General features: G+C 45.8%; 1 protein-coding gene across 3 annotated transcripts in view; it reads left to right on the forward strand.

The window, feature by feature from the left end:
• TBC1D9B (TBC1 domain family member 9B) overlaps positions 1-25,687 on the forward strand; it is a 106,053-nt gene that overhangs the window by 21,547 nt on the left and 58,819 nt on the right. For all 3 annotated transcript variants that reach the window (XM_089654501.1, XM_089654502.1, XM_089654503.1), the window contains exons 3-4: positions 1,852-1,970; positions 24,981-25,209. In XM_089654501.1, coding sequence (XP_089510627.1) covers positions 1,852-1,970; positions 24,981-25,209 — 348 coding nt within the window. The remainder of the gene's footprint in view (positions 1-1,851; positions 1,971-24,980; positions 25,210-25,687) is intronic.

Genomic DNA, 25,687 nt, shown 5'->3' on the forward strand with positions numbered 1-25,687 from the left:
GCTTCTACCAGACGGGTATTTAGCTTAATGACAGATTCCCCTTTTAAAACAATTGAAAGTGGAAACTGACAGCTGTTTGATTTTCAGTGCATTTAACACTGTGCACTCATAAAATAACAGCTGCTGCATTAGGCTCATGAAAAGTTTGCTTTAAAGCATTTTAAAATAAATAAAATGGAGCCTGCAAAACAAGTTTCTTTCAGAGACCGGAGCTGAAGAGAGCAAAGCGAAAGGTAAAGCATGGTACACACGAGAAGGTGTTTTTTTTTTTTTCCCTTCAACCCAACCAAAAAAAACATGAGAGCTCGTTGTATTAACACACGCTATGCTGCATGCTTTAGTGCAGCAATCGCTCTCGCTGTGCTATTGTGTTTTGACGGGGGGACTGTCCGCACCCCACACTCATCAGCTCTCACACCCATTGGCTGCGATTGCTGAAATGTCGATCAGCTGCGATTGCTGAACGGATGTCAATCAGCTGCTGGCTTTCTAGCGTGTCCATTTGACAAAGCCAGTTGTGAGACCGGCTTCTGTCAGACTGGCGGCTGTACACATTGGCTGAAAGTCGGCCGGTTTCTGCTGAACCGACTGATTTTGGCTGATATTCAGCCCGTGTGTATCCAGTTTTAATATTAAGGCTAAGTTTAGGCATGCAGCTATCACCACTTTTCAGAGGTATTTGACAGGCGGTGAGGAGGCAATATGTCACTTCCTCACTACCTGATTTAACCCGGGTGATGGGGGCGGCAGATTTTTTTGAGTTGCCTAGAGTAGCACAAAACATACCACCAATGTCGGGGTTAACTTCTAAACTGATCACCAATGTAAAGTTGTGCTTCTACACTGAACACCTATGTAAAGGGGGCAGTTCTACACTGACCACCAGCATAAGTGGTCACTACAGATTTCACTGTGTTTCTTTCTGGCCATTCTTATTATTTAATTTCATGACTATTATGTTAATCCCATTCTTTATTATTTTATTTAAAAGTGTCCACAACCTACTGATCACAGTAATGTAGCATGAGCTGTAGGTCCAATACTCTTAGAGAGGGGTTCCTTAAGACCTTAAAACTGTTTCAAAGGTTCCTTCATTGTAAAAAGGCTAATCTGCAGTATGTACCTGACAGATTTTCTTTATACATCCATTTATTAGGAATGGGTGATGTCATTGCTTTCAATTCAAGAACAGCTATCACACACTTTTGGAAATTTTTGGTATGACTTGCCTTATGCGTCGTTTTTCAAATGATATTCCTGTTGCATAAAAGTAATTAAATGCCACTTTGGTTTCAATAAAATTGTTCTAGCTGATTTTGTCTTTTTGGTGTAGTAACATAGAGCCCCCCTTTTTTACCATCATAAGCACCCACTTACATTACTACCATTTGTCCATGCAGAAATAAAGGAATCCTAGTTCAAAACAATGGAACATCAGACACTACCTTAACTTGGCTGCGTGTGTAAGAAAGTGTAAAGAAAAGAGAGATTTATTTTTAACAGGAACTCTTTGAACGTGCAGTAAGGGTTGGGATGATCCTGAATATTCATTAAGCTTTTGCTGTTGATTTTTTTGGGAAATATGCAACTCAGTAATGATAAGTTGGATATGGAAATATTCAATAATTCATTAAGAATTGGTGAGTAGAGGAAATACTAAACACACACTTGTCCCAGGCTTAAACATCTCCACTTTTTATATCCTGTTGGAAGTAATAATTATATAGTATAATACATGTGAAAAATATGACAATCTTTACACTTTTCAGTAATTGCCTTTCCAGATATTTGGAGAAGAAGATGGTCAATTGATGTTATTTTGGTGTTCCTAATATATATATCTTTCTTCAGGGTCATCACGTAAAGAGATCACTGAACACTGGGAATGGTTGGAAAATAATCTGCTTCAGACTCTATCCATCTTTGAAAATGAAGATGACATAACAACCTTTGTCAAAGGGAAAATTCACGTAAGACAATCCACTGCTCAAACTGTGGAATTTTTTTTTGGCTGTTTTTTTCATACATATCCGATATCTTTTGACTGAATGTAAAATTTTATGTTCTTGCCATTGTCCGCAACATGTCTTTTAATTTCAATAATTTGTCAGTCCACCCCTAGCAGTTTTCTATATATCTCAGACTGTTGGCGAGATCTCTGCTTTTGAGTTTCTTGGTCTACACACCTACTGCAGCCATTGTGAAGGTGTCCCACTCTCCCTGTGGAATTTTTCACTTATTGTATGTTATGAGTAATTCACCAGGAAGCTCTCATTAAACACCCAAAACATCCGAGATGGTCAGGAAAAGTAGGGACTGTGATCAAGAGATCTCACCCAAGAGGTATTAGAAGTCAATGGGTGACCTTCAATTTGTAACTTGTATACAGGTGAAACTCAAAAAATTTGAATATCGTGCAAAAGTTCATTTATTTCAGTAATGCAACTTAAAAGGTGAAACTAATATATGAAATAGACTCATTACATGCAAAGCAAGATAGTTCAAGCCGTGATTTGTCATAACTGTGATGATTATGGCTTACAGCTCATGAAAACCCCAAATCCACAATCTCAGAAAATTAGAATATTGTGAAAAGGTGCAATATTCTCGGCTCAAAGTGTCCCACTCTAATCAGCTAATTAAGCCATAACACCTGCAAAGGGTTCCTGAGCCTTTAAATGGTCTCTGTCTGGTTCGCAATCATGGGAAAGACTGCTGACCTGACAGTTGTGCAGAAAACCATCAATGACACCCTCCATAAGGAGGGAAAGCCTCAAAAGGTAATTGCAAAAGAAGTTGGATGTTCCCAAAGTGCTGTATCAAAGCACATTAATAGAAAGTTATGTGGAAGGGAAAAGTGTGGAAGAAAAAGGTGCACAAGCAGCAGGGATGACCGCAGCCTGGAGAGGATTGTCAGGAAAAGGCCATTCAAAAGTGTTGGGGACTTTCACAAGGAGTGGACTGAGGCTGGAGTCAGTGTATCAAGAGCCACCACACACAGACGGATCCTGGACATGGGCTTCAAATGTCGTATTCCTCTTGTCAAGCCGCTCCTGAGCAACACACAACGTCAGAAGCGTCTTACCTGGGCTAAAAAATAACAGACCTGGTCTGTTGCTCAGTAGTCCAAAGTCCTCTTTTCTGATGAGAGCAACTTTTGCATCTCATTGGAAACCAAGGGAGGGTGTCATATGATGTCCTTCCCGGATCGCGCCTTGTGCGTGCCCGCAGGGCCACGCTGTGGCGAGATCTGTCACCAGCTGTGTACCTCGGACACAGGCGAAGACAGATCTGTGTACCGGCCCCATTGCCAGTACCGTGTGACCTGCTGTGACCCTTCACAGCAGGTCACATGACCGTTGTAAACAATGGATGGCTTCCTTTCATGCCATCCATTGTATGCAAGTGTGTCTAGCTGTGAATGGTCACAGTGATGACATGCACAGGCTGGGCCAATCACAGCCCATCTGTGTCGTGTGATTAACCGTGGCCAATCACAAAAAAACCCAAATGAATCGATTTCATTCAGTGAAATTCTTTGCTATAAGCAATCCAAACTGTGTAAAAAAAAAAAATACTGATCACTTCCCCAAAGTAGTACAGTGTTACTATGTATACAGTATACTACTTTGGTCATAGTGTAATATGAAGAAAAAAAAGTAATAAAAAATTTAAAAACATTTTTCTTTTTTTTTTTTTCAATACTGTCATCAGCCAGCGTCCCTGATCACTTCCACACCAGTTATATGATGATGCTGTACTGCACTAGTGACAGTATGTAAAAAACAAAAATTGTGAAAATGTTTTTAATTTCTTCATTTTCCAAAAAAGTATGACAAAAAATTACAACTTCAAAAAACTCGCCATGCCTCTTATTAAATACGTCGGACTGTCTACTTTTCAAAAAGTGGTAATTTGGGGGATATCTGTACTGTTTTGACATTTTTGGACCTCAAGAAAATTATATTGGCTGTCAGTACTTCAGAATTGATCAATTTTCAGATATATCCCATAGTTTGTGAACTTTATAACTTTCCTTCAGACTAAATATTAAATACTGGGTCATTTTCACCAAAGAAATGTAGCAGAATACATCTTGGCCTAAATTTATGAAGAACAATTATTTAGTTGCAAACTTTTATAACCGAAACAAAAAAAAGTGTTTTGGTTTTTGTTTTAATTTTCGGTCTTTTTTTGTTAATTTAGCAAAAAATAAAAACCCCAGTGGTGATTAAATACCACCAAAAGAAAGCTCTAGTTGTGTGAACAAAATGATAAAAATTTTGTTTGGGTACAGTGTTGCATGACCGAGCAATGATCATTCAAAGTGTGAGAGCTCTGAAACCTGAAAATTGTCCTGGGCAGGAAGGGGGTAAAAATGCCCGGTATTGAAGTGGTTAATATGCATCAGCAAGATTTAAAAGTTTCAAACACATAGCAAATTGGGAATCCCTGATGAAGTACAGTGTTTTTTCTTAAAATTCTAAATGCTAAAAATATCCAGTCTTGATTGGGTTTATGCAAGAATGTGAATATTCTAAAATGATAAACATGGTATGTTTCCCTGCTCTCTGCAATAGTATTGAGCAGCCCCAAATCTCCTTTTCTGGGGTCCTCCCCCAGTGCTCTTTGCTCCTCCTCTTCTTTGTGTCATCCCATACTTTCTATGGGGGCACCGCTGTGGGCTTACCTCTGAGCTGGGCAAGTGTGCACCCATAGACACACATAGCATGGCTTGGCCCCGCCCCTTTCTCCATTCATTCTCACAGGATTTGCTACTGCCTCTTTGACCTGTGAGGGGAGGAACATAGGGTAGCAATGCTGCAGACAGGCACAATGCTTGATCGGCATAGGGCTCAGGTAAGCACATAGGGAGGTGAGGGGGCAATACAGCTACTGAGACATTTTTTACCTTAATGCATTCCCTGTATTAAGGTAAACATGTCCTACCTTTTAGAACCACTTTAAATAAGTGCAGTTGTGTATTTCCCTCCAATGTATTTAGTTTTACTGACATAACTGATTGTCTTGAAGTTTTATAACATGTACATCCTGGAGCTGAATCCAAGTCTGAATAGTAGACCTTATACTCCTGTATACTGTTAGTTGGATATAAAGCAGTGTTTGGATTACAAGTCCGCCCACTGAATTTTGTTTGGGTGCTGGCAAGGTAATTTCTATGACTTTTATCGCTTGAGACTCCCCAGGCAAGGGGTCCATAATAGATCAGTTTGTCCACCTGTTAGAGCCATGCCAAAATTGTCATGTTGTAATGTTCTACCAGTGGGTTTCCATAGATTAGGTAATAAGCAAATGTACAATCTAGGAGTAAAGAGTTAAACTAAGGAGGTGGGGAGACAAATTTCAAAAGAAAACTTGCCTTTGACAGTGTTTGATTTCCCCCCCCCCCCCAAAAAAAACCAAATCTCTTGAAGAGCGTTATTTGAAACTTTAGCCTCTTCAAAAAATTACGTAATATGTCAGTGATGGCGAACCTTTTTGAGCCCGAGTGCCCAAACTGCAACCCAAAACCAACTTATTTCTTTCAAAGTGCCAACACTGCAATGAAACCTGAATATCGAGCTTTTGGTTTAGAAAAAACAACTCGTACAGTAGTGCAAACTAATTAACAGTACAGGGATGACCAGAGACTGCGGACACAGTACAGGGATGACCAGAGACTGCGGACACAGTACAGGGATGACCAGAGACTGCGGACACAGTACAGGGATGACCAGAGACTGCGGACACAGTACAGGGATGACCAGAGACTGCGGACACAGTACAGGGATGACCAGAGACTGCGGACACAGTACAGGGATGACCAGAGACTGCGGACAGTACAGGGATGACCAGAGACTGCGGACAGTACAGGGATGACCAGAGACTGCGGACACAGTACAGGGATGACCAGAGACTGCGGACACAGTACAGGGATGACCAGAGACTGCGGACACAGTACAGGGATGACCAGAGACTGCGGACACAGTACAGGAGATGACCAGAGACTGCGGACACAGTACAGGGATGACCAGAGACTGCGGACACAGTACAGGAGATGACCAGAGACTGCGGACACAGTACAGGGATGACCAGAGACTGCGGACACAGTACAGGGATGACCAGAGACTGCGGACACAGTACAGGAGATGACCAGAGACTGCGGACAGTACAGGAGATGACCAGAGACTGCGGACACAGTACAGGAGATGACCAGAGACTGCGGACACAGTACAGGAGATGACCAGAGACTGCGAACAGTACAGGAGATGACCAGAGACTGCAGACAGTACAGGGGATGACCAGAGACTGCGGACAGTACAGGGGATGACCAGAGACTGCGGACACAGTACAGGGATGACCAGAGACTGCGGACACAGTACAGGAGATGACCAGAGACTGCGGACACAGTACAGGGATGACCAGAGACTGCGGACACAGTACAGGGATGACCAGAGACTGCGGACACAGTACAGGGATGACCAGAGACTGCGGACAGTACAGGGATGACCAGAGACTGCGGACAGTACAGGGATGACCAGAGACTGCGGACACAGTACAGGGATGACCAGAGACTGCGGACACAGTACAGGGATGACCAGAGACTGCGGACACAGTACAGGGATGACCAGAGACTGCGGACACAGTACAGGGATGACCAGAGACTGCGGACACAGTACAGGGATGACCAGAGACTGCGGACACAGTACAGGAGATGACCAGAGACTGCGGACACAGTACAGGGATGACCAGAGACTGCGGACACAGTACAGGAGATGACCAGAGACTGCGGACACAGTACAGGGATGACCAGAGACTGCGGACACAGTACAGGAGATGACCAGAGACTGCGGACACAGTACAGGGATGACCAGAGACTGCGGACACAGTACAGGGATGACCAGAGACTGCGGACACAGTACAGGAGATGACCAGAGACTGCGGACAGTACAGGAGATGACCAGAGACTGCGGACACAGTACAGGAGATGACCAGAGACTGCGGACACAGTACAGGAGATGACCAGAGACTGCGAACAGTACAGGAGATGACCAGAGACTGCAGACAGTACAGGGGATGACCAGAGACTGCGGACAGTACAGGGGATGACCAGAGACTGCGGACACAGTACAGGGATGACCAGAGACTGCGGACACAGTACAGGAGATGACCAGAGACTGCGGACACAGTACAGGGATGACCAGTGACTGCGGACAGTACAGGGATGACCAGAGACTGCGGAAAGTACAGGAGATGACCAGAGACTGCAGACACAGTACAGGGATGACCAGAGACTGCAGACACAGTACAGGGATGACCAGAGACTGCAGACACAGTACAGGGATGACCAGAGACTGCAGACACAGTACAGGGATGACCAGAGACTGCGGACACAGTACAGGAGATGACCAGAGACTGCGGACACAGTACAGGAGATGACCAGAGACTGCGGACACAGTACAGGAGATGACCAGAGACTGCGGACACAGTACAGGAGATGACCAGAGACTGCGGACAGTACAGGAGATGACCAGAGACTGCGGACAGTACAGGGATGACCAGAGACTGCGGACACAGTACAGGGATGACCAGAGACTGCGGACACAGTACAGGGATGACCAGAGACTGCGGACACAGTACAGGGATGACCAGAGACTGCGGACACAGTACAGGGATGACCAGAGACTGCGGACACAGTACAGGGATGACCAGAGACTGCGGACACAGTACAGGGATGACCAGAGACTGCGGACACAGTACAGGGATGACCAGAGACTGCGGACACAGTACAGGGATGACCAGAGACTGCGGAAAGTACAGGAGATGACCAGAGACTGCGGAAAGTACAGGAGATGACCAGAGACTGCGGACAGTACAGGGATGACCAGAGACTGCGGACACAGTACAGGAGATGACCAGAGACTGCGGACACAGTACAGGGATGACCAGTGACTGCGGACAGTACAGGGATGACCAGAGACTGCGGAAAGTACAGGAGATGACCAGAGACTGCGGACAGTACAGGAGATGACCAGAGACTGCGGACACAGTACAGGAGATGACCAGAGACTGCGGACACAGTACAGGAGATGACCAGAGACTGCGGACACAGTACAGGAGATGACCAGAGACTGCGGACACAGTACAGGAGATGACCAGAGACTGCGGACACAGTACAGGAGATGACCAGAGACTGCGGACACAGTACAAGAGATGACCAGAGACTGCGAACAGTACAGAAGATGACCAGAGACTGCGGAGAGTACAGGAGATGACCAGAGACTGCGGAGAGTACAGGAGATGACCAGAGACTGCGGACAGTACAGGGATGACCAGAGACTGCGGAAAGTACAGGAGATGACCAGAGACTGCAGACACAGTACAGGGATGACCAGAGACTGCAGACACAGTACAGGGATGACCAGAGACTGCGGACACAGTACAGGAGATGACCAGAGACTGCGGACACAGTACAGGAGATGACCAGAGACTGCGGACACAGTACAGGAGATGACCAGAGACTGCGGACACAGTACAGGAGATGACCAGAGACTGCGGACACAGTACAGGAGATGACCAGAGACTGCGGACACAGTACAGGAGATGACCAGAGACTGCGGACACAGTACAGGAGATGACCAGAGACTGCGGACAGTACAGGGATGACCAGAGACTGCGGACACAGTACAGGGATGACCAGAGACTGCGGACACAGTACAGGGATGACCAGAGACTGCGGACACAGTACAGGGATGACCAGAGACTGCGGACACAGTACAGGGATGACCAGAGACTGCGGACACAGTACAGGGATGACCAGAGACTGCGGACACAGTACAGGGATGACCAGAGACTGCGGACACAGTACAGGGATGACCAGAGACTGCGGACACAGTACAGGGATGACCAGAGACTGCGGACACAGTACAGGGATGACCAGAGACTGCGGACACAGTACAGGAGATGACCAGAGACTGCGGACACAGTACAGGGATGACCAGTGACTGCGGACAGTACAGGGATGACCAGTGACTGCGGACAGTACAGGGATGACCAGAGACTGCGGACACAGTACAGGGATGACCAGAGACTGCGGACAGTACAGGGATGACCAGAGACTGCGGACAGTACAGGGATGACCAGAGACTGCGGACACAGTACAGGGATGACCAGAGACTGCGGACACAGTACAGGGATGACCAGAGACTGCGGACACAGTACAGGGATGACCAGAGACTGCGGACACAGTACAGGGATGACCAGAGACTGCGGACACAGTACAGGGATGACCAGAGACTGCGGACACAGTACAGGGATGACCAGAGACTGCGGACACAGTACAGGGATGACCAGAGACTGCGGACACAGTACAGGGATGACCAGAGACTGCGGACACAGTACAGGGATGACCAGAGACTGCGGACACAGTACAGGAGATGACCAGAGACTGCGGACACAGTACAGGAGATGACCAGAGACTGCGGACAGTACAGGAGATGACCAGAGACTGCGGACAGTACAGGGATGACCAGAGACTGCGGACAGCACAGGGATGACCAGAGACTGCGGACAGCACAGGGATGACCAGAGACTGCGGACAGCACAGGGATGACCAGAGACTGCGGACAGCACAGGGATGACCAGAGACTGCGGACAGCACAGGGATGACCAGAGACTGCGGACAGCACAGGGATGACCAGAGACTGCGGACAGCACAGGGATGACCAGAGACTGCGGACAGCACAGGGATGACCAGAGACTGCGGACAGCACAGGGATGACCAGAGACTGCGGACAGCACAGGGATGACCAGAGACTGCGGACAGCACAGGGATGACCAGAGACTGCGGACAGCACAGGGATGACCAGAGACTGCGGACAGCACAGGGATGACCAGAGACTGCGGACAGCACAGGGATGACCAGAGACTGCGGACAGCACAGGGATGACCAGAGACTGCGGACAGCACAGGGATGACCAGAGACTGCGGACAGCACAGGGATGACCAGAGACTGCGGACAGCACAGGGATGACCAGAGACTGCGGACAGCACAGGGATGACCAGAGACTGCGGACAGCACAGGGATGACCAGAGACTGCGGACAGCACAGGGATGACCAGAGACTGCGGACAGCACAGGGATGACCAGAGACTGCGGACAGTACAGGAGATGACCAGAGACTGCGGACAGCACAGGGATGACTGCTGACCTTTGGGGAGGGAGGGGGAGCGGGTACCTGAATTTGACAGGTACCCGCTCTTACTTCCGCAGAGTTTTTTTTTTTATCTTACCTGTTCCTTTATCCAGCCGCGCGTTGTCTTCCCGGCTTCTGTAGTGTGGGCGGACAGCCGGATGCCCAGTGCGCATGCGCGAGAAGCGCTGCGCTTTGTGATTGGTCCGGCGGCTTCTGGGATCTGTCATGTGTCCCAGGTACCGCCTTACCATTCACAAAGAGCACTGCTTCTTGTGCATGCGCACTTGGGACCCGGCTGTCACGCACACTACAGCCGGGAAGACAGCGCGCCGCTGGATTCTCCTGGCGTGCCCACAGATAAGGCTCGGCGTGCCGGCTGTGGCACGCGTGCCACGGGTTCGCCATCACTGTAATATGTGTTCCAAGTGGATGTTGATAGACCACACACATCCTTTCGCAAATTCCAAACTCTTTGACCACAACGTCCTAAAGTATAATAATGGAACATTCATAAAATTGTAAAGCAGACATCACTAAATGGCAGACCGCGGTCCAGATCCAAACCGAGTTACTATCCCATCCAGACCGGCCGCAGTTCCACATTGAAGAGGCGGCTCTTCCGCTCAGCTGCCGTCACTTCTGTCATCCTTATCCAGCTGACATTGGAGGCAGGACAGCTCTGGATGGACGGAGGGAGGCACATCAGTATACAGCCGACATCGGAGGCAGAAGAGCTCCAGATGGACGGCAGGAGGAACATCAGTCTATAACGGACATTGGAGGCTCCAGATGGAGGGTGGGAACTGTCACGTTATCATTTCAAGTTAAACAGCAGATGATTGGTTATTATTAGTATTAGAATTATGGTGGGAGCTGCACAACGTTTCCTGGTAACCAGCAGGTGATTGGTTTCTTCAAACCAATTACCTGCTGGTTACCAGGAAAAGTTGTGCAGCTCCCACCATAATTCTGAAGCTGTCCTGCCTCCAGTGTCAGCTGTATACTGATATGCCTCCCGACATCAATCCGGAACTGTCCTGCCTCCGATGGCAGCTGTATACTGATGTACTTCCCACCTTTCGCCCTTTGTAGGTAGGAGATGAACGGGAACTACTGTCACTGCTGTGAAGGATTTGGGAGAAGCCAAGGATGATGTGAAAGGGGGCAGAGGACTGGAATATGGAGGAGGAGGGGGGTGATATAAAGGGACAGGAATGGGGGTGAGTGAGGACAGGAATGTAAAGGGGGATGAGGACAGGAATTTAGAGGAGCTGAAACAAAGGGGGGCAGAGGACAGATATTTGAAAGAGGAGGTGGGAGTGATATAAAGGGGGGGGGGGGGGTGATGACATGGATGTGAAGGGGGTGATATGAAGCGGGGCTGAGGACAGGATAGTGAAGGTAAGGTGATATTAATGGGGGGAGTGATGTGAAGGAGTGATCTTGATGTAAATGGAACAAAACTGTGATGTAAAGGGGGGGGTTGTGATTATTATTATTATGCAGGATTTATATAGCGCCAACAGTTTGCGCGTTACAAAATGAAGGTAGACATTATAGTTACAATACAATTTGGTACAAGAGGAAACAGAGGGCCCTGCTTGTGATGTTCCCGGTAGGGGTCTAAGAACATTGTTGTAATAACGGGATTGTGACTTGAAGGATCTTAGGCTAGGTTTACATCATTGTTAACTATGTTCTGCGTGTAGGTAGCCTATTCATTTCAATGGGCTGTTTTGCATGCAGAAACGCAAAAAAAAAAAAGTCCCTGATCATTTTTTTAAATTGCGCTGCACGTGCGGAATTTGCAGATGTTTCAAGGTGCCAATAAAGAATCAAACATGCAATTCAGACCTCAGCTGGAAGAACATGTTAATGACTTGACCTGATACCCCTGCTGTAAAGGTTACCTTTTTTTATAACCACAGCTTCCTGGATATGCTAAAACATTCAGAGGCAGAGATATCTACAGGAATACAGAAATGTGCAGATGTAGTGACATTACAAGGACCTGTGTTGTAATTTTACGAGCAGGGGACAGTATTATATCATAAAATGGGCTTAGCTGGATCATGAGTTTAGAAAAAAGGTCAAATATCACAAAGCAGAATTGCAGTTGGAAGTAGTTCTATCTCTCTATCTCTCTCTCACTCTCTCTCTCTCAATACAAGATCCTACATTTTTTTTTATTGGAGGGGATAGGTGAAAAAACGTCCTCCACACAGTACACCGTAATATAGTACTTTAAAAAATGTGATTAGCGACCACGCAGTGCAGTTATTGTATGACTTCCAATACATGTTTTGTTCTAACAAAGTAACAAACATAAGAAATAAGTGCAAAGTCCTACAGAACAGAAGCTCAAATATGATTCGCAAGGGTGAAGTGGAATAACCAGAGATTGATATTTATTCATCTATATATCTGAAATAGCATGGAAATGCTTAAGATTTCCCCTTGGATTTATAGACATGATGGAGGTTATTTACAATGGAGAGTTCAAAATCTGATGCAGCTCTGCATAGAAACCAATCGGCTTCCAGGTTTTATTGCCAGCACTTAATTGAACAAGCTGACTTTAGAAGCTAATTGACTACCATGCACAGCTGCACCAGATTTTGAGTGCTTCAGTTTTAGTAAATCTCCCCTTATGTACCATATGACTCAAGGAGTTATCTATACTAATCTAAGCTTGTTTGGTGGGAGGCTCAGGAGAGATCTAGTTCTTACCCGTCTCTTTTCTAGCAACTAAAAGCTGTTTCCGCACTGTAGATGAAAGGGGAAGTTATCCCAAAAGTCATGTCAAACGTGTGACTGTTAATCAGAGAATAATAGAATAAGTAGGTGGGTGATATTTCTTACTGCCAACATCCTTGACTTAACTGAAAAGTATCATACATGATCCCCATAGGAATTTTAGGGCAGTTAAGACAGTTATGTATATTTCAATAAAGAGCTGGTATGCCAAATTTAGTATAAAAGTTCCACAGAGTTTACAGTTACATTACATGCACAAAACATAACAGTGTTATGACATAAACCCAGTTAAAAAGGATTTAAAGCCCCATATGTCAATAATATATATATATAAAAAAGTGTAGTATGCCTATCATGGATTTCATTTTATTGGGGATATCAGGACAGAACCCAACGCGTTTCAGAAAAACTCCTTCACGGATAAAGCAGGAGTATGCCATGTATACTAGATCAACAGCAACATTTAAATGATAGTTGAGTACAAATGGTTACAGGAATAGGGCTGCCAACACCCTGCATATCCACCCCAGATGGGGATACACCCTAGGGGTCAATGCACATCCACTGGGGACACCATGTGTGAAACAGAGTAGCTACCTTGATGTCAGCCTTTAAAATAATATTATAAATAGATAAGCTGTAAAAATACCTTGTGGGCAGCTCTAGTTCTGCTTGTGGAGTATATAAATGTTTTAGAATAGAGTTTTCATGCCCCCCATAAGATCTTGGATGTTTATAAATTTAACTGTTGAAAATGAGGACATTGCGCAAAACACACTACTTGTAAGTATAGAAGTGAACCAGTAGAGCACTTAAAGTAGAATTCCAGCTTTATTAGGACTCTGATTGGCCGAGGGGGAGAGGCAGACAGATGATGCCACGATTTCTACCTCAGCCAATCTGAGGATCTTTGTATTCATTGACAAAAATACAAGGCTTCTCCTGAATGGCGGAAATGAGTGTAGGCCAACTCAGTTTATATCTGTCAGCAGACAGGAACTCACCTATATTGTTGCCTGAAAATAACACTGCTTACTGTTTGTAGCTAATGCTACAACAGTACGTTGTAGTGCACACAGCGGCCGTATAGTTATGTAAGTATTATAATTTGTTTGAGCTTGCTTGGTTCCACTGAACTATTTAAAGTCACAGTAAAGCTGAAATTCTACTTTGATTGTATAGTGTTAGTTAACACCTTCCTGCCTGGCCTATAGCAGATTGATGGCCAGGCTGGACACTCGCCGTTGTGACTGAACGTCCTGTCAAAATGAGCCACTCACAGGGCCGTGCAGCAGCGCAATCTGTCACCAGCTATGTTCACGGGGCACAGCCGATGACATATCACTACACCGACCCGTTGCCAGTGTCATGTGACCGCTATGACCAATCACAGCAGATCACATGTCAATTATATACAATGGATGGCTTCCTGTCATGCCATCCATTGTATACAATTATGTTGTTGGCTGTGACTGGTCAAGGCAGTCACATGATACACACAGGGCCAATCACAGCCCATCTGTATCATGTGATCAGCTTTGCCTAATCACAACAAAAGACTGAATGAATCAGTTTCATTCAGTAACATTGATTGCAAATATCAATGAAATGCATTGGTATTAGCAATCATAATGTGTTAAAAAAACAAAATCCTGATCAATTGCCCATAGTAGTTCAATGTTATTATGGTAACATTGTATCGCTTCGGTCATAGTGTGCTGAAAAATAAAATCGTAAAAAAATAAAAAATTTTATAAAAAAAAAAATAAAACCGTGAAAAAAAAATACAAATTAAATTATTATTATTATTTTCAACAAAGAAATGTAGCAGAATACATTTTGACCTACATTTATGAAGAATGTTATTTATTTGCAAAATTTTTTAACAGAAACGAAAAAAAAGTGTTTTTTGCTTTTGGTTTTTTTTTTTCAAAAGTTTCAGGTGTTTTTTTTTTTTTTTTATTTAGCCAAAAAAAAACAAACTCAGTGGTGATTAATTACCACCAAAGGAAAGCTCTATTTGTGTGAAAAAAATGATAAAACTTTCATATGGGTACAGTGCTACATGACCGCGCAATTGTCATTCAAAGTGTGATAGCGGTGAAAGCTGAAAATTGGCCTGGGCAGGAAGGCAGTAAAAGTGCCCGATATTGAAGTGGTTTAAGTGTATGTCCAAGAAAAGGTTATTTTCTCCTTTTGGAAATATTGCGCAAAGATGATAAGAACCCCTGTTGGGTTTCTAAATCTATCAAGGTCTTATTTAGAGAAATTCCCTCTCACTTCCTGTTACGAGTGCCAATGGTTTTACTAAACAAGTGAGGAAATGTCCATAGCAGATTCAAAGACAGCAATAAAAAGCTGTCAGGAGATGTACCTCTTACCCAGTCTACCTAAAACTAAAAAAGACAAATACAAAAAGTACAAAGTGCTGTTGAGTGTATAAAAACAAAAAAGATGAAATCTACAAAAAAAGTGGTGCAGTAAAAATGACGTTGTCTAGAAAGTTTCTTCTCCAGGTTCACCACATTGAAAATTGTAAGCTCTAACAAGCAGGGCCCTCTGATTCCTCTGGTACCAAATTGTAACTGTACTGTCTGCCTTCATTTTGTAAAGCGCTTTGCAAACTGTTGGCGCTATATAAATCTTGTATTATAATAAAAAAAAACTTTACTCCTGTAAAATAAGATGGCCTGCTACAATCCTCTATTATTATCTGAAGAACAAAATCCATTACAGAATGGATGTTACTGTAAAATGGTCTGATATTGAAAAGCGACAGAACAGCTCGAAAGGGGAGTAATCATTAAACACCTGAAAAACCCTGGAATTCTGATTTCTTACTGTAATGCATTTTCCCTCTGAGTTAGTGAACAGCACAGAATGTATACTATCTCCGTGTGAAACTGATAGCTGTGTTTCTGAATGATAATTCCTCTTTTGTGGTGTAAACTGTTTTTCCTCAGTATTTCCGTTTGAAATGAAAGTGAGGGGGGTGAGTGAGGTAGAAAACCACATTTCTCTCAATTGTAGTCCCTGGGGAACCGTGGTTTACCAGTGAATGACTACTCGTAGATCACTTTCGTGAAATAGTATTTATGTATTGCTTTTTTTCACAAATACCTTCAGGGATGTGGACTTTTTTTAAAACACTACTTGTCCAAGGGACTAAATTGGGATCCCAGTCTACTTTTCTCTCATGTCAATCTACTTGTCCTGATTTAAAAAAAAAAAAAAAAAAAATTGGAAAATATGAAGGGTTGATGTTTTTTTTATTAGGCAGAGGTGCTTTTAGGAATGTCTGGGGCTTTATGGCAACTTAAACTTTTAATATAGTTTTTTATTTTTTGCTGGAAAACTTCTTGGAACCCACAAACATTATATTTTTTTTTTAAAGTGAAGGCCCTAGAGAATAAATTGGTGGGTGTTACAATTTTTATGTCACTAGGTATGTGCATAGAGGTTTTTTAAAGCTTTTTTTAGCACACTTTTTTGAATTATAATGCAAAAAAACACAATATACAACCCAATTTTTGGTAAAATATAGAAGATAATGTTACACCGAGTAAATCAGCGGTTCTCAACCTGTGGGTCGCGACCCCTTTGGGGGTCGAACGACGCTTTCACAGGGGTCGCCTAAGCCCGTCGGAAAACACATATTTCCGACGGTCTTAGGAACCGAGACACCGCTCCTCTATCTGTCTCCAGGTGTGGGCGGGATGACATGCCGCCCCTGTCATCTGGCCACACCCCCGGGATCAATCGTCGCCGGTGATTGGCCGCCGGAGCTGTAGCTCAGGAGAGGCACACAGGCGGCCAATCACCGGCGAGGAGGTGGAGCTTGGAGAGGAGGAGCCGAGCGGCACCGCGAAGATCGAGCGAGTGAAGAGGAGCAGAGCGGCCGGAGAAGGAAGACAGCTGATGGGGCACTATTCCTCCCACTGACACCAACGATGAGGCTCGATTCCTCCCCCCACTGACACCAACGATGGGGCACTATTCCTCCCCCCACTGACACCACCGATGAGGCACGATTCCTCCCCCCACTGACACCAACGATGGGGCACGATTCCTCCCCCCACTGACACCAACGATGGGGCACGATTCCTCCCCCCACTGACACCAACGATGGGGCACGATTCCTCCCCCCACTGACACCAACGATGGGGCACGATTCCTCCCCCCACTGACACCAACGATGGGGCACGATTCCTCCCCCCACTGACACCAACGATGGGGCACGATTCCTCCCCCCACTGACACCAACGATGGGGCACGATTCCTCCCCCCACTGACACCAACGATGGGGCACGATTCCTCCCCCCACTGACACCAACGATGGGGCACGATTCCTCCCCCCACTGACACCAACGATGGGGCACGATTCCTCCCCCCACTGACACCAACGATGGGGCACGATTCCTCCCCCCACTGACACCAACGATGGGGCACGATTCCTCCCCCCACTGACACCAACGATGGGGCACGATTCCTCCCCCCACTGACACCAACGATGGGGCACGATTCCTCCCCCCACTGACACCAACGATGGGGCACTATTCCTCCCCCCACTGACACCAACGATGGGGCACTATTCCTCCCCCCACTGACACCAACGATGGGGCACTATTCCTCCCCCCACTGACACCAACGATGGGGCACTATTCCTCCCCCCACTGACACCAACGATGGGGCACTATTCCTCCCCCCACTGACACCAACGATGGGGCACTATTCCTCCCCCCACTGACACCAACGATGGGGCACTATTCCTCCCCCCACTGACACCAACGATGGGGCACTATTCCTCCCCCCACTGACACCAACGATGGGGCACTATTCCTCCCCCCACTGACACCAACGATGGGGCACTATTCCTCCCCCCACTGACACCAACGATGGGGCACTATTCCTCCCCCCACTGACACCAACGATGGGGCACTATTCCTCCCCCCACTGACACCAACGATGGGGCACTATTCCTCCCCCCCGACACCAACGATGGGGCACTATTCCTCCCCCCACTGACACCAACGATGGGGCACTATTCCTCCCACTGACTCCAACGATGGGGCACTATTCCCCCCACTGACACCAATGATGGGGCACTATTCCTCCCCCTGATACCAATGTTGGGGCACTATTCCTCCCACTGACACCAAGGATGGGGCACTATTCCTCCCACTGACACCAATGTTGGGGCACTATTCCTCCCACTGACTCCAATGATGTGGCACTATTCCCCCCACTGACACCAATGATGGAGCACTATTCCCCCCACTGATACCAATGATGGGGCACTATTCCTCCCACTGACACCAATGTTGGGGCACTACTCCTCCCACTGACACCAATGATGGGGCACTATTCCTCCCACTGACACCAGTGATGGGGCACTATTCCTCCCACTGACACCAGTGATGGGGCACTATTCCTCCCACTGACACCAGTGATGGTTCACTATTCCTCCCACTGACACCAGTGATGGGGCACTATTCCTTCCACTGACACCAATGATGGGGCACTATTACTCCCACTGACACCAATGATGGGGCACTATTACTCCCACTGACACCAATGATGGGGCACTATTCCCCCCACTGACACCTATGTTGGGGCACTATTCCCCCCACTGACACCTATGATGGGGCACTATTACTCCCACTGACACCAATGATGGGGCACTATTCCCCCCACTGACACCTATGATGGGGCACTATTCCCCCCACTGACACCTATGATGCTATGATGGGGCACTATTCCTCCCACTGACACCAATGATGGGGCACTATTCCTCCCACTGACACCAATGATGGGGCACTATTCCTCCCACTGACAGCAATGTTGGGGCACTATTCCTCCCCCTGATACCAATGTTGGGGCACTATTCCTCCCACTGACACCAATGTTGGGGCACTATTCCCCCCACTGACACCTATGATGGGGCACTATTCCTTCCACTGACACCAATGATGGGGCACTATTCCTACCACTGATACCAATGATGGGGCACTATTCCTCCCACTGACACCAGTGATGGGGCACTATCCCTCCCACTGACACCAGTGATGGGGCACTATTCCTCCCACTGACACCAGTGATGGGGCACTATTCCTCCCACTGACACCAGTGATGGGGCACTATTCCTCCCACTGACACCAGTGATGGGGCACTATTCCTCTCACTGACACCAGTGATGGGACACTATTCCTCCCACTGACACCAGTGATGGGGCACTATTACTCCCACTGACACCAATGATGGGGCACTATTACTCCCACTGACACCAATGATGGGGCACTATTACTCCCACTGACACCAATGATGGGGCACTATTCCCCCCACTGACACCTATGTTGGGGCACTATTCCCCCCACTGACACCTATGATGGGGCACTATTACTCCCACTGACACCAATGATGTGGCACTATTCCCCCCACTGACACCTATGATGGGGCACTATTCCCCCCACTGACACCTATGATGCTATGATGGGGCACTATTCCTCCCACTGACACCAATGATGGGGCACTATTCCTCCCACTGACACCAATGATGGGGCACTATTCCTCCCACTGACAGCAATGTTGGGGCACTATTCCTCCCCCTGATACCAATGTTGGGGCACTATTCCTCCCACTGACACCAATCTTGGGGCACTATTCCCCCCACTGACACCTATGATGGGGCACTATTCCTCCCACTGATACCAATGATGGGGCACTATTCCTCCCACTGACACCAATGATGGGGCACTATTCCTCCCACTGACTCCAATGATGGGGCACTATTCCTACCACTGATACCAATGATGGGGCACTATTCCTCCCACTGACACCAATGATGGGGCACTATTCCTCCCACTGACTCCAATGATGGGGCACTATTCCTACCACTGATACCAATGATGGGGCACTACTCCTACCACTGACACCAATGATGGGGCACTATTCCTCCCACTGACTCCAATGATGGGGCACTATTCCTACCACTGATACCAATGATGGGACACTATTCCTCCCACTGACACCAATGATGGGGCACTATTCCTCCCATTGACATCAGTGATGGGACACTATTCCTCCCACTGACACCAATGATGTGGCACTACTCCCACTGCAAAATTACAGTTATGAAGTAGCAACGAAAATAATTTAATGGTTGGGGATCACCACAACATGAGGAACTGTATTAAGGGGTCGCGGCATTAGGAAGGTTGAGAACCACTGGAGTAAATAGATACCAAACATGTTGCGCTTTAAAATGGGACAAGCCCGTACAATGGCAACAAATAATGTAAATTTTACTATCCATAGACGACGCTTTAAAATCCTTTACAGGTTACCACTTTGGATTTACACGGGGGGTCTGGTACTAGAATTACTGCCCATAATCTGACGTTTCTGGTGATACATGTATGGGACAATTGCTGTTTGCATGCGCGCAGGACCAACTTGTGCGTTCGCCTTTTTGTGTTAGAATGAGGGTGTCGCAAACGCGGTTCAACCATTTTGGTTTCAGACTCCATCTTGCTAAGGGTATCCATTTCTCCCTCATCCTTCTCCTTCCCCCTCCCTTCCTGAGAGGCACAGTGACAGATGTGTGTGTAATGGTTATGGGTCAATGGCAGGCCAAGACATCCCTAGTTCGGTGCCGAGCGGTCTGTGGAAGTTGTAGCCTTTCTCACCTAAGCCAAGATAAGGGCAGTTTTTCCCAGAGAGCCAGAGTCTCTCTGTCCAAGAACCTTTGTAATTTCACACCTCGTAAGGAGATAAGGCAGCTCTCCCAGGAATAGAAAGAATTGTAACCTCATAAAACCTAGCTCAGCGTAGGTGACAGGATCAGATAACTTCTGGTAAAATCAGTTTTTCCCCTATGTCTCATATCTTGGAATATGGAAGACTTACATAAAAACCGGGCACCTCGTCAGATGGCCAATGAGCAGACGAACGTTTTGATGGGTCACTCGTCCACCTCAGACCATCAGGGGAGCCAAAGCATAGAACTCGTACACTGTGCAACGTACAATTTCATAATTCATATCTGTATGATCCTCAGGCTTATCTGCATAATAAAATACCCGCGGTGGACTGTAGCTTGTGCAGATAGGAAATTATGGAACAGAATATGAATTATGAAAAGATGCTGACTCCAGTTTAGGGTCCCGCCTGGCGACCCCTCCCTGCACAGTGGATTGGTTTGTTACTTCAGAACCAACCCCTGCCGGGAAACTTTAAAATAGGCTGTCAGCCTAAGTAAGTTAAGTTAAAGACATCTCCCATTCTTAACATCAATATACCATCTGGGGAGACATGTGCCTTTCGCTCTGAAACGTAATCTGCTTCCATTCAAGGCTTAAATGGCAAGTAACTTAACCCTTTAACTTCTACCTGTTATCTCTTTGCTATGCTGTTTTCTATATATATATATATATATATATATATATATATATCTATATCCTAGTTACATCTTCTCTGTAAATATTTTTATTGCACCTGTTTGACCCTTTTAGTAATCTTCCTTTCTGAAAGTGTTGAACTGTTTCTATAGCCCTTTATTGCAATTTACGAATTCCTGCCTTTTGAAAAGACGCTGTTGTTGGTTTAAACCTCTGTATAACCGGCCTGCGGACCGTTTTATACAGACGATTATTTCAATCATTATAGTGTTATAACTGATAACACAAGTTTCCTCTTTCTCTGTACAAAAAGGAGGTGGTGGCAGTGTAAAAGGACCCAGTAACAACCGCTCAGGTCGCAGGTACACAGATTGTAGTCCATTAGCTGGAAAATCTTTGTGCAGGGTGTGGCTGGGCGTGGTATTGTTACGCACATCACATCGTGGTTTGGATCGGCCAGTCCTTCGGTCACGAGTTTGGTGAGAAGGTCTGGGGTCTGATGCCGCGATCGTGACGGGGTGCTTAGCATAATTTTTAAAAAATATTTATTTTTATACTGTCACTTTCCATGTGACAGCAATAAAAGTGGAAAGAAAAAAGGAAAGTAAACATCCCTTGTGACAGCAATAGGCAGTGACAGGTACTCTTTATGGAGAGATATGGGGTCAGTGAGACCCCAGATCCCTTCTCTTCCCTTCCCAACAAAATTGGTGTGATCAAATACTTTCCATTTTTAAAAATGCCGCAGTTTTCATCTGGGGAAACTGGAAGTGATGTATTCCAGGCACTTCCTGTTTCCAATATTGGAGGTGGGCAGAGCGGTTCTGGTCTTTGTCCGCCTGTATGATCATCTAGCAGAAGTGACAGCTGTTTGATCGGGTGTCCCAGTGGACAGAACTAGGGTTGTCACCTTTTTTTTAAGCCAAACTTGAACACTTTAGTGGCACAGGGCAATTTTTTAAATTTTTTTTTTGTATACACTTTAGGACTGTAAAAGAGCTGAGACACCTTTGGGATGCTCCAAGGAGGGGGTGCCAGTAGGGCAGTGGCCAGTGCCAGTAGGACATTAAGCAGCCCATTCAAGTGAATGGGGGCTTCTCGCATTCATGTGCAATGCATACAGTTGGGGGCACTGCTTTGGGGGTTAAACAGGTGGTGAGGAGGTGACTTAACACCTCACTGCCTGTCAAGTGCACTGTGAAGAGCAATCTGAATGTGGATTGCTCTTCAGAGGGCACCATGTGTAAATGTGTCCTAAGGCACTTCAGCTATTCCAGTATTTTCTGTGCAATCAGCAGGGAACTGGGGACAGGAACAGGACTACTGCTGAGTATACTCTTGTCTACTGCAATTACAAAAAAAACTGCTCAGCTGGGCGCCAGGGGAAGGAAAAGGACTATTTAACCCCTGGGCTCAAGTGCTTACCTCTTGTAGTTCTCTGCACCGTTCAAGGTTTATGCAGCGGTTCCTGACCTCCACTAACACTTATGCAGCAATTCAGACAATTTAATTAGAGTCCCGACCGTCCGTTCACTGGTATACCACTCCACCAGGGTATGGAATTGCCGGGAACCGCAGCACAAGGATTACTCAGCTGGCGCCCGAAAAACCAAACTGAGCATGTGCAGCTTGTCCCCAAGGCTTTGTTCTATCAGTAGATAGAAAGGGGACATCAGAGAAGGGGGGGATCAGAGAAGACATGATCAAACAGCCTTTTTACACAATGCGGAGGATTAACCCCTTAAGTTCCACAGTGATTACAATAACCATGCTTAACTGCATACAGACTGATTTTACTGTTGTGGGTTTAGTAACGCTAAGTCAGCCATAGACGGATCAGCAGGGATCAGCTGAATTTCAATCCATTTATGGCCAGGCAGGTTGTGCTGAAGTCGATCTGTTGTCAATTTGTCTGTTTTTTCCGTGCGATCCCTGCTATTGGCTATAGCCAGCAGCAGTGATCAGTGTATTCTGACAGCTGGGAAACCTCCTGCTGTCAGAATGCAATAGCGCAGCGGGAGGGATTCCCCCATCAACACTGACTGTGAGCAATCTTCTTTCTTTCAATCCATGGTTAAAGAAAATAAAATTGAATAATGTAAGACCAGCCTTAGTTGTCAGGTATGTGCATATTTATAAGTACAGGTAAAGAGCACTTTGCAATAGTTTCCAGCCTTTGCGTGGAAATTACTTGGGGTGTGCTTTCTTACATAGATTGGATGCAAGTCTCTGATTAGACTGTCCATAGGAAACTTGGTGTCAGATGGATGACAGGATATGGGTGAAATGGACCTGAACTCAGAAGGTTTATGCTGGCTATGTTGATTACAGTTCTGTAGCCTCATAGCTGTATATCTGCAGTGTGTGCTCTGTTGTCTCTGACAGCTAGTCTGAATAGATTAAGCCCTGGTTCACACTGATGCGGAGCGGAATTCGCAGCGTTTTCTGTGCGAATTCTGCACTGCATCAGAATCGCACCCCGCTAATGCGAACCATTGCGGATGTGTATGTTAAAAACACCCCGAAAGCGGTCCGCAAAACGCGGTGCGATGTGCAGAATCGAATCGCATAGGTGTGAATACCCATGCGATCCGATTCTAGTGCGGACCCTAAAACTGATCTTGCACCTTTTTGGTGCGGGTGCAGTGCGATTAGAGCCATACAAACTGTATGGCTCCAATCGCACCGCACACAAATCGCATGTGATTTGTAGAGAAGTGCGGTTCCTGTGCGAATCACATGCGATATACCGCACAGCATATATTTGAACCCAGGCTTAGAGTGTAAATTCCTACTACATGCCCGCTGTTCTCCCTGCTGGAGAGGAAAGCTGTACACGAAGACCTGTGGTACAGGGACCTTCCTGTCTTTCCTTTGTTCATTCTGTGGATCTGTGCTTCCTCTACCTTTCCTGCAGCTACATGAATATTATCCCAGTCATTAGATCACCAGAAGCAGCACTGCAAACAGAAAGCTTTGCCTCTACCAAGATGGTTTTTTCCACAGATGCAATGTGGAACAAGGATTGGCAAATCAATAATGAGGAAATGATCAGTTGCAGAGAATCTATAAGGCAATATGGGTAGCTAGTCCTTCCTTCTCTCATTATGTTTTGGGCACAGCTTCCACAGTACAGGTCCTCTTTAAAAATCATAGTCTTAATTTAACTGGTAAGTAACCTGTTTCCTGACTCCTAGGTCTAAAATTGATAATGAAAACCTAAAATATGTTATTACGTTTGGTAACTGTGCTTCTTTACTTGTGACTCAGTTTTTGTTTAGCTGGTGTCAAGCTAAACCCTTGTTCTTTGTGTCCTCATTTAGCACTGAATTTAAACTGAGTAACCCAGGTTCTGAGCACCGTTCCTTTTAGTGAGGGAGGTTGCACTATGTGCAGGTATATGACAGGAGGCTGCAGACAGTCCCAGAAGCACTTTAAAAAACTTGCTGAATTTGGTTGCAAAGGATTGTACAGGTTTCTACCTTTAGTACATTGTAAATAGACCTGTATTGCGTTGATAGTTGTCAGATTGTACCTGCTGCCTGGAGTTGTAGTGTAAAGGCTAATTTACAGTGTTTGGTAGTTCTCCGCTAGTCGAAGTTTTGCTAAATGCTTCAGTTCTTGTTTTGTAGGGCATCATAGCTGAAGAGAACAAGAGCCTGCTCCCCAAAGATGAAGAAGACCCAGGCAAGTTTAAAGAGGCGGAGCTAAAAATGCGGAAACAGTTTGGTATGCCGGAGGTGGAAAAACTGGTGAATTATTACTCCTGCAGTTACTGGAAGGGACGCGTCCCCAGGCAAGGCTGGCTGTATCTAACTGTCAATCATCTCTGCTTTTACTCATTTTTACTAGGGAAAGAAGGTGAGAAACAATTTTCCTTTATTTACTACATTTATTAATATTTACAGTAACTGATCCAGGATCATGTGACATGTTGCTCTGATTGGCTGATGCTGTCTTTTATCAGAGAACATGTGACAAAATGCCTAAACTTTTAAATATGCGACCAGCACATGGGCCATTTCCAACCTTTCTATTATGATGCATCCATCCTAACAAGACCTGTAAGTTAACATTTGAATATAGGTTCACCTTAAAAATGTAAATCAAACACTAAAATGTTGCCTTGCAGAAGGGATGGTTCAGAAGACACAACCTTTAATTTAAAAATAATAAGTAGCTTGGTGAGAGGTGGCACAGGATCATAGGCTTAATCTAGATGTAGATAAGTTAAGATTGTTTTAGGTGCCTGTGATATACTTGGGTACCTAAAATTATAAATTAAAGAACTTCTGAATTGTTAATTATTTTTAAATAATTGGACACTTAAAAGAATTTC

Source organism: Staurois parvus, unplaced genomic scaffold (assembly GCF_062004578.1).
Source record: "Staurois parvus isolate SC_StPar_1 unplaced genomic scaffold, SC_StPar_1.0 ptg000770l, whole genome shotgun sequence".
NCBI classification, from domain to species: Eukaryota; Metazoa; Chordata; class Amphibia; order Anura; family Ranidae; genus Staurois; species Staurois parvus.